At 41.3% G+C, this 20254-nt stretch overlaps 2 protein-coding genes across 2 annotated transcripts; both read right to left on the bottom strand.

Moving 5' to 3' along the window:
- Positions 1-1439: 1439 nt before the first annotated feature.
- Positions 1440-14088, bottom strand: LOC115196577 (intestinal mucin-like protein). The gene is made up of 18 exons (XM_029757419.1): positions 13775-14088; positions 13429-13670; positions 12673-12844; positions 11757-12001; positions 10886-11069; positions 10271-10478; positions 9757-9935; positions 9416-9485; positions 9009-9151; positions 8888-8919; positions 8290-8458; positions 6769-6809; positions 6452-6574; positions 6218-6316; positions 5779-5907; positions 5506-5545; positions 5033-5153; positions 1440-1817 (listed from the first exon to the last, which is right to left on the bottom strand). The coding sequence occupies exons 2-18, from the start codon at positions 13459-13461 to the stop codon at positions 1637-1639; spliced, it is 2169 nt and encodes a 722-aa protein (XP_029613279.1). The 5' UTR covers positions 13462-13670; positions 13775-14088; the 3' UTR covers positions 1440-1636.
- On the bottom strand, positions 13646-16874 carry LOC115196650 (mucin-2-like; the record flags this gene model as incomplete). Its single annotated transcript, XM_029757494.1, has 2 exons — positions 13646-13650; positions 14174-16874. Coding segments are annotated over 2 exons (2706 nt in total), but the record flags the coding sequence as incomplete, so codon positions are not given.
- Between the last annotated feature and the right edge of the window lie 3380 nt (positions 16875-20254).

Here is a 20254-nt window from a genome sequence, read left to right as displayed (position 1 = left end):
AGTTTGGTGAAGGCTAAACTTGTTGGGTGTCTAAATAGCTAGCCCTGTGATGCCGGGCTATCTACTTAGAATATTGCAAAATGTGCTTTCACCAAAAAGCTATTTTAAAATCGGACATATCGAGTGCATAGAGGAGTCCTGTATCTATAATTCTTAAAATAATTGTTATGCTTTTTGTGAACGTTTATCGTGAGTAATTTAGTAAATTGTTAGTAAATTCGCCGGAAGTTTGCGGGGGGTATGCTAGTTCTGAACGTCACATGCTAATGTAAAAAGCTGTTTTTTGATATAAATATGAACTTGATTGAACAAAACATGCATGTATTGTATAACATAATGTCCTAGGTGTGTCATCTGATCAAGATCATCAAAGGTTAGTGCTGCATTTAGGTGTCTTCTGGGTTTTTGTGACATTATATGCTAGCTTGAAAAACGGGTGTCTGATTATTTCTGGCTGGGTACTCTGCTTACATAGTCTAATGTTTTGCTTTCGTTGTAAAGCCTTTTTGAAATCGGACAGTGTGGTTAGACTAACGAGAGTCTTGTCTTTAAAATGCTGTAAAATAGTCATATGTTTGAGAAATTGAAGTAATAGCATTTCTAAGGTATTTGAATAACGCGCCACAGGATTCCACTGGCTGTTACGTAGGTGGGACGATTTGGTGCCACCTACCCTAGAGAGGTTAAGGAGATGTTTATCTTTCAAAGGGTGTAAGATAGTTGTATGTTTGAGAAATTTGAATTATGACATTTAATTGTTTTCAAATTTGGCGCCCTTGATTTTTCACCTGCTGTTGATAGGGTGTACCAGGGGTGGGACCATATAGGTTAAATCAAATGTTCAACTTGCTTTAAACTTTCTCTCTGGCTAAAAATATCATCTAAATGTCAATAAGTAAACAAATATTTATGTGAATATTAGCTACATCTTGAAATGACATATACATTCATTGAGATAGAATTAAAAAAGACAGATGTATGTTATTTCTATCAGTGAGAGGATCTCTGGAAATGACAGATAGGTAGCCAGTTTGTTACATTCAATCACATTCATTTAGAAAACAGCTCATGGTAAGTTGTCAGTGACTGCATGCATATTGTGTACCCTAATTGTTTTTCTAATAATATATTACCCACTGAGCACACACTGGTTAATTCAACATAGTTTCCACTATAATGTTGATATCATGGACGGTCAGTCCTTGCATCCATGGCCCTCTCTATGAATTTGAGAGTGGCTACATTTCTCCAGCCCCATCCTTCAGCTTTTTGCCAAAAAAGTGGCAGGTTGGCCACTTTGTTGTTGTTTGAATTGCAGATTGCCCCTTATAATAGTAACAGTTATGTAATGAATGTGTTCTTTATTAAATACTATGTGTACTTTTTACCTAGTCACACATTGATGCGCTTGACAATATGAAATAAAACAAGAAAGATAATGACTTCATGCTTCTTCATCAGTTTAATAAGTTTGCATAATGTCTATGATAGTGTAGAGAGAAAGGACATATAGTTCATGAAAGTAGCCTATATGATAATGAGACAGCCCCTATTGGTTCGCTTTAGATAAAAGTATTTAATATTCCATGCAGTTAATGTAAATAAGAACATTTCAAAAGACTTAATTATTCAAGGCCTAATCTACGTGGTTGTTCTTGTCACACTCAGAGTCATGGCAGCCGCACTTATCAATGTAAATGTAGTTCTGCATGATCTTCTTCCCGTCAGGGCAGAGCATCTCCACCTTCCTCTCACTGGTAGACATCTCCTGACAGCAGGAGCAGGAGTGCATCAAGGTGTTTTTCTCTGCAGAGTACCTAGCAAACAGGACACACAAACAACACTGTTAGAAACAGTACCAAATTTATTCTGCCATAGGTCAGCTCCCATTGTGTCACGTCCTGACTAGTATAGGGGTTATTTGTTATTATAGTTTGGTCAGGACGTGGCAGGGGGTATTTGTTTTATATGGTTCGGGGTTTTTTATATGGTTCGGCGGTGCGCCGATTAGGAAGCACGAGAGGCACCCCCAAGAAATCTTTTGGGGGGGGGCCCACGGGGAGTTTGGCTAGGGCAGGCAGTAGACCTGAGCCAACTATCTGTGCTTATTATGGGGAACAGAGGATCAGAAGAGCACCGTACTATGCGGAAGTGCGCACGATCTCGCCTATGCGCACGAACAGTCCGGTGAAAATGATTCCAGCCCCTCGCAAGTGCTATGCTCGAGTGAGCACTCAGGCCGTAGGGGTTGTATGCTCCAGACCTCCAGTGATGCTTCACGGCCCAGTGTATCCTGTTCCCGCTCCTCGCACTAGCCCTGAGGTGCGTGTCTCCAGTCTGATACCTCCAGTACCAGCCCCACGCACCAGGCTTCGGGTGCGTCAGCCCAGTCCAACTCATTCTGTTCCTGCTCCTCGCACTAGCCTTGGGGTGAGTGTCTCCAGTCTGGTACCTCCACTACCAGCCCTACGCATCAGGCTTTCAGTGCGCAGCCCCCTTCCAGAGCTTCCGATGACAGCACCCCGTCCAGAGCTTCCGACGCCAGTACCCCGTCCAGAGCTTCCGGCGACAATACCCCGTCCAGAGTGTCCGGTAACAGTGCCCCGTCCAGAGTGTCCGATGACAGTGCCCCGTCCAGAGTGTCCGGCGACAGTGCCCCATCTAGAGATGGCCCACAGTCCGGAACCAAGAGAGACGGCCCACAGTCCGGAACCGAGTGAGACGGTCCACAGTCCGTAACCGAGTGAGATGGCCTACAGTCCGGAACCGAGTGAGACGGCTTATAGTCCGGTATCGGCGCAGCCAGAGTCGACCTACAGTCTGGAGCTCCCAGAGTTGCACTACAATCCGGAGCTTCCAGAGTCGCTCTTCTGCCCGAGGCCTACAGCGAAGCGCTTCAGCCTGAGGTCTACAGCGAGGCGCTTCAGCCAAAGGTATTCTGCAGGGGTGGACAGGTAAGGTGGTGGACTAAGGCCAGAACCTGAGCCACCTCCACAGTAGGAGGATTGGGGAGGGGGGGTGTAGCACGGGAACCGTCGGTGATGGCAGCGACCCTCCCTTCCCTCCCTTTAGTTTAACCTGTTGAGGATCTTATCCCGATCTAATCCCGGTAATGGGATTCATTGTCATGTGACCATGGCGGGGAATTCAAAACTGCAAGAGTAATCATTTCAAATAATCAAATAATCAACTATTTTCCTCCATTTGAAAGATATATCTCCTAAATCTAACCACGCTGTCCGATTTTCCGAGGCTTTACAGAGAATGCATAAAGTTAGGTTATGTGAGGAGAGTACATTGACAATAGCTGCATGTAATGTTTAGCCAATTCAAAGAAGGGCATCAACAGACAGAAAACTAGCTAGAATTATGCACTTACCTTTGACAATCTGCATCAGATGACACTCATAGGACATTATGTTATACAATACATGCATTTTTAGTTCCATCAAGTTCATATTTATATCCAAAAACAGCATTTACAGTCGCGGTGAAATTCAGAATTTTTTTCGGCTCGAATGCACCCAGTGAATCCAGCATTACAAATCACGGAATAACTATTCGAAAACATTGGTAAATTATAATATTGTCATTCAAAGAATAATATATTATCATCTCGTAATTGCTACCGAATGGCCAGATCTCAAAATAACTTTACTGGGAAATCACATTTTGCATAAACTGGGTACTATGCTAACAACAATAGGCTATATGCTAAGCTAAGCTAAGCTATACCGTTAGCATTAGCATCATCTAATATCGATAATAACATTCTAAATATCCCCTTACCTTTGATTATCTCCATCAGAAGGCGCTGCCAGAGTTCCCAGGTCCAGAACAAATGTGGTTTCTTTTGACAAAGTTCATCATTTATGTCCAAATAGTTAGCGTTCAGTAGGCTCCCACAAAATGAGGTGGGCACTGTAAAGTCACTTCGAAAAGCTAAAGAAAACCTAGTAAATAATCTATTTACGTTTGTTTAAACATGTCAAACGTTGTTTAGCACTAATCTTTTGTTTCATTTTTAACGTGAAACATCAGTAAACATCAGTAATATTTTCACACAACCTATCAAGTGTCTAGAATAAACGATAATGACAAAGACTCTCTTCTCAGATTCATGCGCAGGCGCAAAAAATGAAGTGATGACGTGTCAACTTGTAAGCTTTCTTATTCGGTCTGTATTCATGACAGATGCTTCCAACAACTTTCTAAAGATCGTTGACATCTAGTGGAAGCAGTAGGAGTTGCGAACAGAATCCTTTCTCACTGTGGTATCTTTAAAACAATGACACTAAATAGTACAGTCACAAAATTCTCATTTTTTTTAATCTATTTTTCACAGGTTTTTGCCTGCAATATGAGTTTTGTTATACTTACAGACACCATTCAAACTGTTTTAGAAAATTCAGAGTGTTTTCTATCCAAACCTGAACAATAATATGCATATTCTAGCTTCTGAGTTGGTGTAGGAGGCAGTTAAAAATGCGCACATATTTTTTTCCAAAATTCTCAATACTGCCCCCTGGCCTCAACAGGTTAAGGGGTTTATTTTTGTAGATATTTTTTGTTGTTAGGTGCATCCGGGGTCTGCACCTTTGGGGGGGGGGTACTGTCACGTCCTTGTTGTTCGGGTGTTTAGATCTATGTTTATTTAATTGGGATTGGGGCCTTCAATTGGAGGCAGCTGTTTATCGTTGCCTCTGATTGAAGGTCCTATAATTAGGAGTATGTTTGTTATGGGATTTGTGGGAGGTTGTTCTTTGCACTGCTCTGTTTAGCCTGCAAGACTGTTAGTTCGTTCGTTCATTGTTTTGATTATTTAAGTGTTCAAAATAAAAAGTGAAAATGAGTACTCAACCCGCTGCGCCTTGGTCCACTTACCACGACGTCCGTGACACATTGATTTCTCACCCTGCAATCCAATTCCCCAAGTACACATTTCTGCAAGACCCAAATGCATGTTGCGTTTGTTTCTGTGTGCTTTTTTGGCGTGTGTGTGTGTGTGTTCTTATTTAGAGTTTGTACTCACATAGAAGACGTTCCACAGGATCCCCCGCAGGCTGAGATTTCCACCGGCACAGTAGACGTGCAGTTATTCACCTCTAGGTAGGTGGTGGTGTTAGTCACATCACAGTGACTACGTAAAGTGCCTGTTTAGGTAGACAGAGTTAAGGAGAACATTTTAAAGTGGTGACTTTCCCCCTTACTATGTAAAGTGCACAGACTTTGAGCAACTTGAAAAAGTATATCACATCATAACTGTATTCAGTTTCATCTACAGAAACTCAACATTGATTTATTAAGTCATGAGAGGTTATGTTCATAAGAGGCTATGTTCATAAGAGGTTATGTTGATAAGAGGTTATGTTCATAAGAGGTTCATAAGAGGTCAGGTTCATAAGAGGTTATATTTGACTAGTAGATCTGATGTATAAACAAAAAATACAACTTCACACAAATCATGAATATTTATAAATGAATCAGTATATTGTTTTAACTTACAGGTTGTGCAACATCCATTTGCATCAGTTTTCTCAGTTCCCTGTCAAAAAGAATAGCGTTCAGCTCAATTTGGATATGACTAGTTACAGTCTATTGAGCTAGAGAACACAGTATAGATGTTATAATGGAAAACTATGATCATCTATGAATATGCTACTCGGGTGTAAATTCAATATAACCTAAAAGTGACTATCAAATGAAGCAACCAGTATATTTAGGTATAGTTACTTTACTTCAAACAAACACATTCAACCAGTTTCCTCATCTACTTACAGGGACGCAGTCCTCTGGACGGAACACTGGGCATTCCAATTTGGATTTCACAATGATGAGCTGTTTGTTTGTTTTTGAGCAGTCATACTTCACACAGCGGTCACTAGGGGGCGACCAAAACTTCCCAAGCTGTCAAATAGCAAAACATAAATGTTGGTCATTTAATACTGTACATTATAAAAACTTCAATAAATAAGCATTGATAAATCATTTATAAACTTTTCAGAAATAAGTTCTTCATTATTTGAAAATGTAAACAAGCAGTACAATTCTTAAGTATTTACACCTTTAACATTTATGATCATTTAAGAAGCATTTATGAACATTTGTAAGCATTTAAATGTTCTCATTAGTGATGTAATTCGTCCCTTTGAGATATCACAAAGATATCTGATATTAAAAATAATCTAATTTGGGTGCATTATCTCATCAACGTCACCTGAATGATGTGAGATGTGGCATCTGGGAGAACTACAACACAGTCCTTCTGGACACACGTTCCACAACATTTCTCAGGTACGACTTCATACTCATAACCCTGGAGGAGAATCAACAAGGTGACATCATTAGTGGATTTCCTTCATATATACCTGGAATATTATACTGTATAGCCTACCATGTAAAATGTTTCACTTATGTTAAACTGAGTTTGCAATTATCCCGAGTACAGTACCAGTTGGCAGGTGGTGGAACAGTTGATTTGGACACAGTCTACAACATACAGCTTGGAGACTGGATCCTTATTAGGGCCACACTTGCACTCCTCACAGGTGCCGTTGGGAACATTTTCACCAAGCTGGAGAGTGCAAGCAAGAGTTAGTATCATGTACTGAAGCAAAAATTAAGCTTGGGGCCACAGTGGCTCTCAGGATTACTTAAAGGGGCAATCTATGATTGGCACATCAATATTTAGGTTAATTTTATACAAATTGTACAAATGATTTACTGTAATACTGCTCTGAGTGATATCAAAAAAGTGTTACTTCTCACCATGTATTCAGTATTATTGTAGACACAAACAGGTTTGGGTACTGAGAGAAGACACAATAAAAGGGTCAGACAATGGTTGAGACATAACAGTTGTTGAACAGTTAAGTTAGTCACAATTCCTGCACCACGTTACCATCACGACACCTGCACCATGTTACTATCATGACACCTGCACCATGTTACCATCATGACACCTGCACCATGAAATATTAAGTCACTGCTTTATCACTATACACAGTTTTGAAATTATGGTGCGTGATGGTCCAATGAGATGGTCCAATGACATGGTCCAATGACATGGTCCAATGACAGGGTCCAATGACAGGGTCCAATGACATGGTCCAATGACATGGTCCAATAACATGGTCCAATGACAGGGTCCAATGACAGGGTCCAATGACAGGGTCCAATGACATGGTCAGTATACAGGCATCATAAACACTACCGAAATGTGTTACAAACCATCAATGATCATATGTAATGCTTTATAAAGGGTTCATAAATGTGGCATATTCCTTTGGGGGCATTTTCTTTCACCTTGGAAAATGTTTTAAAACCGAAATTTTATACAAATGTCACTTAAATATAAACAAATATGAATCATTGTTCATGTTTAAACAATAGTGTATCATATATCATGAATGGTTATTGACCCTTTTCAACTATTAAGTAGGGGACTTTTAATTTGAAATGTCTCAATATTGCTTGACCCGGAGGTACTTATTTTTAGTGTTGCTGATGAGACGTACTACGCTGATTATGTAATGATTTCGCAAATCAAATTCTTAACTTGTGCTGCTACTGGAGATCGAAAAACAAGTTAGTTAACCTATATTTATTGTAATTTATATGAGTTTATAGTAGTTAAGTGTTGGGTTAGATTTCATATTGTCGCTATCTCAATTGTTATTTCAAATAATTTGCACATCTTTACAACACTGTTCTGTATATAGGCACAATATGACATTTGAAAGGCCTTTATTCTTTTGGAACGTCTATGAGTGTAATGTTTACTGTTCATTTTTATAGTTAATTTCACTTTTGTTTATTATCTACTTCACTTGCTTTGGCAATGTTAACATATGTTTCCCATGCCAATAAAGCCCTTAAATTTAATTGAATTGGTGTGACAAAGGCATTTCCTAACACACCTGCTAAATTTCTTTCTTGTTACTTTTAAGGTTGGAATCAACATGCAGTACCTCCAGCAGAAAGAGAGGTAAGAAACCAGCTCAGGGACAAGCTACACTATTCACAGTCAGGTGATTATGTCACAGAGTTATGCCACATTTATGAACCCTTTATAAAGCATGTTATAGATGCTTTGTAACACATTTATGTAGTGCTTATGAAGGCTTTATGAAGTAGCTAGAATGAAGACCTGCTTTGTGCTAACATTCCACTCCTTGTACTCCTTGTCATATGCCAAACATTTAGCACACACAGACTTGTACCCAGCTAAGCTGCTGGCACGTTAAGGTGCCTCTATCTGGTCTAAACTCAAATCCTGTCTCTACTCACCGCATTTATTTATCTGACAGCAGTCCACCGTCTCGTTGACCAACAGCTCACCGTACTTCTTACAGGTAACAATTTCTTGTGGCGGACATTTCACTGATTCACACTGGACACTCATTATGTCAGCATTACACGTGCACTTCTGGCAGTTACTGTACCAAGTCTCACCAAACTGTGTTGGGACAAAAAACACTGTTAGCAGAAACTTCAAACTTATTAAGACGAGGACTGGCAACCCCTCAGAACCTGGTTCCTCTCTTGGTTTATTCCTACGATTCTGCATTCTAGGGAGTTTTTCCTAGCCACTCTTTCTGCCTCTGCATTGCCTGCTCTTTGAGGTTTTAGGCTGGGTATCTGTAAAGCGCTTTGTGACCACTGCTGATGAAAAAAGGGCTTTATCAAATACATTTGATTGATTGATAATAACAATAGGGCTCCAGCCTCTTCAGGGCTTGGACCACTAACAAGCCCCAATGAAACTAGTAAACTGCTTAAAATAATTGGGGTTCTATACAGAATGTTTTTGTGGGCTATAATGTGAAGTGAGCTGTTGAACTATTTATTCTGACAGGTTCATTGTAGTATACATCCACATTATTACCTGTTTGGGTTTTCCATCAGGTCCAGTACATCCTTGAAGGGAAAATAAGATTTGAAGTCATACATGGTAGTACTTTGAGACACAATTAAACAATGTATTCCTCAAACTGACATATCCTTACCACAGTCACGAACACAGGTGTCAGAGAATGTGTTGAACAAGACGGTACCCTCAGGGCAGAAACAGCCCTCCATGAATGAGTCACATACAAAGTCACGGGTCATTTGTGCTCCCTGACATGAATGCACATATTTGTCATTGTATCTATGACAAGAGAAAACAATTCATTACAGACTAGAAACTTTTAATATAATGGAAACCTTTAAGAATGTATGTCCATTAGGTTGTGTGGTAAAATAATGAGATGGGAATGAGATGAGATGGGAATGAGATGAGTTTGGAATGAGATGAGATGGGAATGAGATGGGAATGAGATGAGAATGAGATGGGAATGAGATGAGATGAGAATGAGATGGGAATGAGATGAGATGAGAATGAGATGAGATGAGATGAGAATGAGATGGATACCTTGAATTGCATGTTGGCTGGATAGTAGAGCCACATGCCTTATACACTTTGGTCTTAGGGCATGTCAGTTCTGTAATATGGTCAAGATGGAATGAAAGACAAAACAGTAAGAACTCAATTTGTAAATGCAGGTTGCCAAAATACAATTAATTTTGATCAATCTTAAAGTTATTAGAATTATTTAAAACCGTGTTATGATCTTGTCTGCATCCCAAATGGGATCCTATTCCCTACATAGATCACTACTTTTGGCCGCTTTCTGGTCAAAAGCAGTGCACTATGTAGGGAATAGGATCCCATTTGTGACACAACCTTTATTTGATATGAAAGTCCTTCCCTACCACATTTTCCATTAGTTGAGTTCCTCCAGTCGATACAGACTCCAGCTGCTGCACACCTCACGGCGTAGGCTTCCAGGCTGGAGCAGCCGATTGAGATATTTGGCATGTGGCAGACATCAAATTTACAGGCCTCGAAGAAGGGTTGTGGTGGGATAACGTCATGGCATTGCTTAAAGACCCTTCCAAAATAAAGAACACATTTAAGTTATTATATAGGCCGAACCCAAATGGGGCATATAAGATGTCACAACAGATCTCTTACAAATATTGATTACTGTATGCCTTACACGTTAAATTATTTGTGAAGCATCTATGAAGTTCTTAAGAATATGACATATTTTATATGGAATAACAAGTCTGCAAGATAAGTTTGGTACTAAGTTTTGGAAAAACAACCCATGCCTTTACCGGAAAGTTTACAGACTTGCATGTATACAGTGTCATAGCAACCTCAATCAGACTCCCTTTGTAATATAGCTGTCTCTCTGTGTTATTACAAGGTTGCACGTCTTACGAGCTAAGTATGATGTCACAGATTGATGTCTTTCCTGACGGGCAGGGTGGAGGCGTAGGCGTAGGGGTAGGTGGGGTAGGGCGTTGCAGATCACAGTAGGGTTTTTTATCATCAGGAATCTTCCATTCATGAGCCATCCCAGGACATGATGGATGAATCTGTGCATTCGGTAATCTGCAATCGTTTTTCCTGTTATTGTCACAGGTACCTTTATAAAGGTAAAATAAATATGGGAATGAGAATAAACACAAGTTCTTTGATGTTAGAAACGCTTATAACATTAAGCCTACCTACACTATATTTTAACTGGTTATGCTATCATTCTAACTGTACAGTGAACTTTTTAATGCCATGGAAAAGCAATAACATGCAACAAAATAACATCAAATCATTGCAACAAATGTTCAGTTTACTCACAGAGTACTACAAGCTGTTCTTCTGATTCATTCTTAAAGTGTTTATTGTCTACATTATGGGTGCATTCCAAATGGAACCCTATTCCCCCTGGTTAAAAGGAGTGCACTACAATGGAACCCTATTCCCCCTGGTTAAAAGGAGTGCACTACATTGGGAACAGCGTACCATTTGGGATGTAGACAATGCCTACATACTTACCACACTGCCCCTCTGTGTTGTTGTGGAATAGGGAGTTTGGCAGGGTTACACTGAACATAAGGGACTTAAACATCACTGTTGCTTTAATGGCAGGGATCTTCAACAGTAACTCTACCCCAGTGCTGGTGATCATGAGGTCTTCATTAGAAAAGGTCGGGAAGATCTGTTTTCCATTGATGTAAACCTTGTGAATGATGAGGAAAAACATGACATAATGAATGAGAATAGAGAACAGAATAACATTACAATACTGTAGATAAGATATGGTTTCCAGAACTAAATGAAGTCACAACAAGAGTTGGTAGTCAGTCAATCTTTTGTCAATAAAATGAAAATCTTTGAAATGTCATGGGACTGTTTCAGATACCTTGATGATGGTTTTTGAGTTAACGTGATGGCATCATCAAAGTGGTTAACCAATATGTAATGTTGTTAAATAACTATTTGTAACTACTGAAGTGTAGTACTGAAAATTACATTTGTCATAGTCGACAAGATCAGATATTCCTATTAATCAATACCCCCACGTTACAAAAAGTAAATAATACATTTCAAAATATGAAGATAGATTATTGTAAGTCTTAAAGTGGTATGAGAACGTCTCTCTCAAAGAATGTCTGTATCAAAGAATGTCTGTATCAAAGAATGTCTGTATCAAAGAATGTCTATCTCCAAGAATGTCTATCTCCAAGAATGTCTATCTCCAAGAATGTCTATCTCCAAGAATGTCTATCTCCAAGAATGTCTATCTCAAAGAATGTCTGTATCAAAGAATGTCTGTATCAAAGAATGTCTATATCAAAGAATGTCTGTATCAAAGTGCACTTTTATAAAAGTGTATAAATGTGTACAAAAGCACAGTTATAATTACCATATTTGTTGTCACGTTTAATCTCTTCGGAGTAAGAACAATTTTATAGGACTTGTAATAGACAATCAGAGACTGAGGGCAGGTCGCATGTCCAGACGGATCGCAGTTATAGTTGTCGATGTTGACACTGAAGTTCTGTCGAGGAACTATTTCTTTAATCAAAACGTAGGTGCAGTTTTCCTGGAAACTGTAATATTGGCCATCAAATGTGACGTAATGAGGGTCTCCCCATCCATAGCATATACCTGAGAGATGGAACAGAAAAAGGTAGCAAATAGATAGATCACTCATCAATACAAGAGTTTAATGTCCTACCCCAGTCTCCTTTTCACCTCATTTAACACCTGATTTACTGAACACAACAGGTGGTCTAGGTATCCTCATGAAATGGCTCAAGCTGATAACATCACAATGTCACCATCAGATCAGACCAAGGGTGCAACGTTCACTGGGGATGGGGGGACGGTGGGTTTACAGGGAGCATGTCGCCCCCACATTCTGAAATTGCATTTTTGTTCCACTCCAAGTTTTATCATTGGAATGTGTTTCAAAACAAGGCAACACTGTGCTTTAGGACCATGAGGATGCCTCTGAGTGGTCGAGTAGGCTGTTTGGTGTGTTTATCCAACTGGATGAAAATAATAATAATAATACTTATGTCCCCCCCACTTCTAAAACCAAAGTTGCGCGCCTGGATCAGACCAACTCCTTGAAGTTTGCAGTTGTGTCCAAAAAAAAAACACAATTTTGTTCAAAACATATTGTATTTCTTTACTGTATTTACACTTGGGATATCACTTTCCAACAGGAAATGTTCAAAAATCACTGGAGGACGTCTTTAAAACAAGTAAACTTGGAGAAATAAGTATTTGTAGAAGGAGAGAAGATAAATAAAAACATTAAGTTTTGAACTTACATTCACATTCATAGTGATAGCAGCAACCTGATTCGTCATAGACTTTAGCTGGTGGGAATCCATTTTCACACACAGGCTTTTCTGCAGACTCACAGACCACATACGTTGTGGTAATTACACCGCTGTGGCAAGTTTGAGTAGTGCAGTTGTCTGTCTTCCAAGTCTCACCATCCTAAAGTTGAAAATGTATGTTTTAGTCCTGAAAGTAAACACACTACGTACTACACAACACTATGAACTACACAACACTATGAACTGCACAACACTATAACTACACAACACTATAACTACACAACACTATAACTACACAACACTATGAGCTACACAACACTATGAGCTACACAACACTATGAACTACACAACACTATGAACTACACAACACTATGAACTACACAACACTATGAACTAAGAAACAAACTATGAACTACACAACATTATGAACTACACAACACTACGAACTAAGAAACAAACTATGAACTACACAACACTATGAACTACACAACACTACGAACTAAGAAACAAACTATGAACTACACAACACTATGAACTACACAACACTATGAACTACGCAACACTATGAACTACACAACACTATGAACTACGCAACACTATGAACTACGCAACACTATGAACTACACAACACTATGAACTACACAACACTATGAACTACACAACACTATGAACTACACAACACTATGAACTACACAACAATATGAACTAAGAAACACAAATATTCTGTTTAATTTATTTCATTACCTTTCTTGGTGGAATGGCATATTCACAGCCCATGTAAGGTGTAGTCGGGGACAATGTAGATGGTGTAGAATGTGTAGCTTCTGTTGTTGCTGAGACAGTGCTGACTGTAGTTGAGACAGTGCTGACTGTAGCTGGGGTCGTAGAGGGACATGGTCTGGCTTGTTTCTCAACAATACAACTTGAGTTACAGTAGGAGGTGAAACACCAGCCTGCCCCGTCAGTCTCATTATATATCAAGGAACCTAAACAAAAACATATTATTAGTAATGAATAGATATTAAATGAAGTGAATGAATGCATTATGTAGTCAGAATTTATCATTTTAATGAAGGAAACTATCACTTACCAGCAGGGAAATGTAGATTTTTGTATGTGCAAAAACATAATGTGGTAGGGGTAGGGGTAGTGGTAGGGGTTGTTGTTGGGGTAGTGGTAGGGGTAGTGGTAGGGGTTGTTGTTGGGGTAATGGTAGGGGTTGTGGCTGGGGTAATGGTAGGGGTTGTGGCTGGGGTAATGGTAGGGGTTGTTGTGGGTATCGTTGATTCAGGACCAGTTGTAATTTCCTCTGTTACTTTTATTGTTGTGGATGCAGTTGTTGACGTAGTTGTGGTTGTTGGACTTTCTGTTGTTGTTGTTTGCGTAGTTGTTGTTGGACTTTCTGTTGTTGTTGTTGTTGTTTGGGTAGTTGTTGTTGTTGTTGTTGGGGTAGTTGTTGTTGTTGGGGTAGTTGTTGTTGCTGTTGTTGGGGTAGTTGTTGTTGGACTTTCTGTTGTTGTTGTTGTTGTTGTTGTTGTTTGGGTAGTTGTTGTTGTTGTTGTTGGGGTAGTTGTTGTTGTTGGTGTTGTTGATTCAGGACCAGTTGTAATTTCCTCTGTTGTTTCACTTGTTGTGGAATATGTTGTTGTCTTAGACGTTACTGTGGTTGATGGACTTCCTGTGGTGGTTGTTGTTGTTGTGGTAGTGGTGGTAGGTGTTGTTGATTCTGGACCAGTTGTAACTTCCTCTGTTATTGTCGTTGTTGTGGATGGAGTTGTTGACATAGTTGTGGTTGTTGGACTTTCTGTTGTTGTTGTTGGACGTTCTGTTGTTGTGGTTGTTGTTGGGGTATTTGTTGTTGTTGGACTTTCTGTTGTTGTTATTGTTGTTGGGAGGGTTGTTGATGTTGGACTTTCTTTTGTTGTTGTTGTTGTTGTGATAGTTGTTGTTGTTGTTGTTGGGGTAGTTGTTGTTGTTGAACTTTCTGTTGTTGTTGTTGTTGTTGTTGGGGTAGTTGTTGTTGTTGGACTTTCTGTTGTTGTTGTTGTTGTTGGGAGGGTTGTTGATGTTGGACTTTCTGTTGTTGTTGTTGTTGTTGGGAGGGTTGTTGTTGTTGGACTTTCTGTTGTTGTTGTTGTTGTTGTTGTTGGGGTAGTTGTTGTTGTTGGACTTTCTGTTGTTGTTGTTGTTGTTGTTGGTGGTGGTGTAATGGTTGTTGTGGGTGTTGTTGATTCAGGACCAGTTGTAATTTCCTCTGTTGTTTCGCTTGTTGTGGAATATGTTGTTGTCTCAGACGTTACTGTGGTTGATGGACTTCCTGTGGTGGTTGTTGTTGTTGTGGTAGTGGTAGTAGGTGTTGTTGATTCTGGACCAGTTGTAACTTCCTCTGTTACTTGTGTTGTTGTGGATGGAGTTGTTGACTTAGTTGTGGTTGACGGACTTTCTGGTGTTGTTGTTGGACGTTCTGTTGTTGTTGTTGGGGTAGTAGGTGTTGTTGATTCTGGACCAGTTGTAACTTCCTCTGTTACTTGTGTTGTTGTGGATGGAGTTGTTGACTTAATTATGGTTGTTGGACTTTCTGTTGTTGTTGTGGATGGAGTTGTTGACTTAGTTGTGGTTGATGGACTTTCTGGTGTTGTTGTTGGACTTTCTGTTGTTGTTGTTGTTGGGGTAGTTGTTGTTGGACTTTCTGTGGTGGTTGTTGTTGTTGTTGTTGTTGTTGTAGTAGTTGTTGTTGGGGTAGTGGTACGTGTTGTTGTTGGGGTAGTGGTAGAAGTTGTAATGGTTGTTGTGGGCCATTCTGAGGTGGTAGTTGTCTCATTGCTACAAACATCAACACAACATCTGACTCTGATCTCGTAGTTGTAGCATATTGGTGGGATGCCTTGATCCTTGTTGTGGCATATCAGTCCAACTGAGGGATTGCATTCAACATTTTGACCTAGTTCGGCCAAAGGAACATCGATGTTTTCTTTGGATCTGCATTCTACTTCCTTAGGTTGGCTACAAATATCAATACCAGATTTCCTTATATTTTCTATGGTTTCATAATCTCCTCCTTTTTCTATAGTAGGATAGTGACTGTCAATCCAGCCTGACCAATCACAGACAGTCTTGATCAGGCAGTGTGGAGTAGTAGTGGGTGAAGTGGTTGTTGGTGAAGTAGGAGTTGTTGTGGGGGTAGTGGTAGGGGTTGTTGTGGGGGTAGTGGTAGTGGTTGTTGTGGGGGTAGGGGTAGGGGTTGTTGTGGGGGTAGTGGTAGGGGTTGTTGTGGGGGTAGTGGTAGGGGTTGTTGTGGGGGTAGGAGTTGTTGTGGGGGTAGTGGTAGGAGTTGTTGTGGGGGTAGTGGTAGGAGTTGTTGTGGGGGTAGTGGTAGGGGTTGTTGTGGGGGTAGTGGTAGGGGTTGTTGTGGGGGTAGTGGTAGGGGTTGTTGTGGGGGTAGGGGTAGGGGTTGTTGTGGGGGTAGTGGTAGGGGTTGTTGTGGGGGTAGTGGTAGGAGTTGTTGTGGGGGTAGTGGTAGGGGTTGTTGTGGGGGTAGTGGTAGGGGTTGTTGTGGGGGTAGTGGTAGTGGTTGTTGTGGGGGTAGTGGTAGGGGTTGTTGTGGGGGTAGTGGTAGGGGTTGTTGTGGGGGTAGTGGAAGGGGTTGTGGCTGGGGCAATGGTAGGGGTTGTTGTGGGGGTAGTGGTAGGGGTTGTTGTGGGGGTAGTGGAAGGGGTTGTTGAGGGTGTAATGGTTGTTGTCGTTGTTGTTGATTCTGGACCAGTTGTAATTTCCTCTGTTGTTTCTCTTGTTGTGGAATATTTAGTTGACATAGTTGTTGTGGTTGATGTTGGACTTTCTGTTGTTATTGTTGGACTTTCTGTTGTTGTTGTTGTTGTTGAGGTAATGGTAGGGGTTGTTGTTGGTGTAATGGTAGGGGTTGTTGTTGGGGTAATGGTAGGGGTTGTTGTTGGGGTAATGGTAGGGGTTGTTGTTGGGGTAATGGTAGGGGTTGTGGTTGGGTTTGATGTAGTAGTTTCTTCTGTCTGTATTGTCAAAGTTGAGATTTGCTTTTCAGTTGCTTTTGTGTATGGTGGATTTGTGACAACAGTGAACTCTGTTGTTGTGATAGATGATTTGGTGGTGGCTGTTGTCGTTTCCTCAGAGGTAGTCCTTGTCTGAGTCGTTGTTGTGGTAGTAGTTGGGGGTAGTGGTAGGGGTTGTTGTGGGTGTTGTTGATTCTGGACCAGTTGTAATTTCCCCTGTTGTTTCGCTTGTTGTGGAATATGTTGTTGTCTCAGACGTTACTGTGGTTGATGGACTTCCTGTGGTGGTTGTTGTTGTTTTGGTAGTGGTAGTAGGTGTTGTTGATTCTGGACCAGTTGTAACTTCCTCTGTTACTTGTGTTGTTGTGGATGGAGTTGTTGACTTAATTATGGTTGTTGGACTTTCTGTTGTTGTTGTGGATGGAGTTGTTGACTTAGTTGTGGTTGATGGACTTTCTGATGTTGTTGTTGAACTTTCTGTTGTTGTGGTTGTTGTTGTTGGGGTAGTTGTTGATGTTGGACTTTCTGTTGTTGTTGTTGTTGTTGTTGGGAGGGTTGTTGATGTTGGACTTTCTGTTGTTGTTGGTGGTGTAATGGTTGTTGTGGGTGTTGTTGATTCAGGACCAGTTGTAATTTCCTCTGTTGTTTCGCTTGTTGTGGAATATGTTGTTGTCTCAGACGTTACTGTGGTTGATGGACTTCCTGTGGTGGTTGTTGTTGTTGTGGTAGTGGTAGTAGGTGTTGTTGATTCTGGACCAGTTGTAACTTCCTCTGTTACTTGTGTTGTTGTGGATGGAGTTGTTGACTTAATTATGGTTGTTGGACTTTCTGTTGTTGTTGTGGATGGAGTTGTTGACTTAGTTGTGGTTGATGGACTTTCTGATGTTGTTGTTGGACGTTCTGTTGTTGTTGTTGGGGTAGTAGGTGTTGTTGATTCTGGACCAGTTGTAACTTCCTCTGTTACTTGTGTTGTTGTGGATGGAGTTGTTGACTTAATTATGGTTGTTGGACTTTCTGTTGTTGTTGTGGATGGAGTTGTTGACTTAGTTGTGGTTGATGGACTTTCTGGTGTTGTTGTTGGACTTTCTGTTGTTGTTGTTGGGGTAGTTGTTGTTGTTGTTGGACTTTCTGTGGTGGTTGTTGTTGTTGTTGTTGTTGTTGTTGTTGTTGGGGTAGTAGTTGTTGGACTTTCTGTTGTTGTTGTTGTTGCTGTTGGGGTAGTTGTCGTAGCTGTTGGGGTAGTTGTAGTAGTTTTTGTGGGGGTAGTGGTACGTGTTGTTGTTGGGGTAGTGGTAGAAGTTGTAATGGTTGTTGTGGGCCGTTCTGAGGTGGTAGTTGTCTCATTGCTACAAACATCAACACAACATCTGACTCTGATCTCGTAGTTGTAGCATATTGGTGGGATGCCTTGATCCTTGTTGTGGCATATCAGTCCAACTGAGGGATTGCATTCAACATTTTGACCTAGTTCGGCCAAAGGAACATCGATGTTTTCTTTGGATCTGCATTCTACTTCCTTAGGTTGGCTACAAATATCAATACCAGATTTCCTTATATTTTCTATGGTTTCATAATCTCCTCCTTTTTCTATAGTAGGATAGTGACTGTCAATCCAGCCTGACCAATCACAGACAGTCTTGATCAGGCAGGGTGGAGTAGTAGTGGGTGAAGTGGTTGTTGGTGAAGTAGGAGTTGTTGTGGGGGTAGTGGTAGGGGTTGTTGTGGGGGTAGTGGTAGGGGTTGTTGTGGGGGTAGTGGTAGGGGTTGTTGTGGGGGTAATGGTAGGGGTTGTTGTGGGGGTAGTGGTAGGAGTTGTTGTGGGGGTAGTGGTAGGGGTTGTTGTGGGGGTAGTGGTAGGGGTTGTTGTGGGGGTAGTGGTAGGGGTTGTTGTGGGGGTAGTGGTAGGGGTTGTTGTGGGGGGTAGTGGTAGGAGTTGTTGTGGGGGTAGTGGTAGGAGTTGTTGTGGGGGTAGTGGTAGGGGTTGTTGTGGGGGTAGTGGTAGGGGTTGTTGTGGGGGTAGGGGTAGGGGTTGTTGTGGGGGTAGTGGTAGGGGTTGTTGTGGGGGTAGTGGTAGGGGTTGTTGTGGGGGTAGTGGTAGGGTTGTTGTGGGGGTAGTGGTAGGGGTTGTTGTGGGGGTAGTGGTAGGGGTTGTTGTGGGGGTAGTGGTAGGGGTTGTTGTGGGGGTAGTGGTAGGAGTTGTTGTGGGGGTAGTGGTAGGAGTTGTTGTGGGGGTAGTGGTAGGAGGTTGTTGTGGGGGTAGTGGTAGGGGTTGTTGTGGGGGTAGTGGGTAGGGGTTGTTGTGGGGGTAGTGGTAGGGGTTGTTGTGGGGGTAGGGGTAGGGGTTGTGTGGGGGGGTAGTGGGTAGGGGTTGTTGTGGGGGTAGTGGTAGGGGTTGTTGTGGGGGTAGTGGTAGGGGTTGTTGTGGGGGTAGTGGTAGGGGTTGTTGTGGGGGTAGTGGTAGGGGTTGTTGTGGGGGTAGTGGTAGGGGTTGTTGTGGGGGTAGTGGTAGGGGTTGTTGTGGGGGTAGTGGTAGGGGTTGTTGTGGGGGTAGTGGTAGGGGTTGTTGTGGGGGTAGTGGTAGGGGTTGTTGTGGGGGTAGTGGTAGGGGTGTTGGGGGGTAGTGGTTGTTGTGGGGGTAGTGGTAGGGGTTGTTGTGGGGGTAGTGGTTGTTGTGGGGGTAGTGGTTGTTGTGGGGGTAGTGGTAGTGGTTGTTGTGGGGGTAGGGGTTGTTGTGGGGGTAGTGGTAGGGGTTGTTGTGGGGGTAGTGGTAGGGGTTGTGTAGGTGGTAGGGGTTGTTGTGGGGGTAGCGGTAGGAGTTGAGAAAACAAATACTGTTGTGGTCGGTGCTTGGGTGGATATCTGTTTTGTTGTAACACTTGGTGTAGTTGGTGGAGTTGTGGTGCTGGGACAGTGGTTCATAATCCGGACAATGGTTCCGTTCTCTTTGCAGGTGGCAGTAATACAGGTCTCATCACCGTCAGATGTGTGATATATGGTCGCTCCATACGGGTATGTTCTGCCGTCGTATAAACAATAGCAAGCTGCAATAGGATTTTCACAGGGAACACAAGTTATTATCATGTAATCATCTTGTTATGTTACCTTCTTGGTAATAATGTAGGCTAATGTTTCAGTTTGTAGTGGTTTTCCTTACCTTGGACATCATAGCTGCATCTGACCTTAGTTGATGAGCAACGACTAGAAAAAGAAAGAAGGTTACAGTACCTTTCAAAGTCAAATAAAATATTAAGAGCTGTTTGTTATGAAGTACAAAACAATGTTATATGTTATATTCACAATAAGGAATAAACAGGAGAAATCACAACATGGTTTTAACAGGTCAAATCCCAAGAAGGTATTAACAGGTCAAAACACAATAAAGTTTTAACAGGTCAAAACACAATCTTTGAAAAGCAAAATCAATTGAATGGTAGGAAAACCTCTTTGTAGGGGGACTATTGACATTGCCTTATCTCACCAGAAATACAGGCTACCTTGAACTTATACCAACCATATTAAATCCTATGTAATGTAAATACAGTATC

This window comes from Salmo trutta, chromosome 7 (assembly GCF_901001165.1).
Source record: "Salmo trutta chromosome 7, fSalTru1.1, whole genome shotgun sequence".
Lineage (NCBI taxonomy): Eukaryota > Metazoa > Chordata > Actinopteri > Salmoniformes > Salmonidae > Salmo > Salmo trutta.
Note: the sequence above shows the minus strand (reverse complement) of the source record. Positions and strands in the feature narration are given on the sequence as shown.

Excerpts from the sequence above, each read along its gene's own strand:
- LOC115196577 (XM_029757419.1), bottom strand. The coding sequence starts at position 13,461 with ATGGGCTGTGAATATGCCATTCCACCAAGAAAG. Across the intron at positions 12,845-13,428 it reads ATGCCATTCCACCAAGAAAG|GATGGTGAGACTTGGAAGAC; the intron begins GTAATGAAATAA and ends TTTCAACTTTAG. Across the intron at positions 6,317-6,451 it reads GTTCCACCACCTGCCAACTG|GGTTATGAGTATGAAGTCGT; the intron begins GTACTGTACTCG and ends ATTCTCCTCCAG.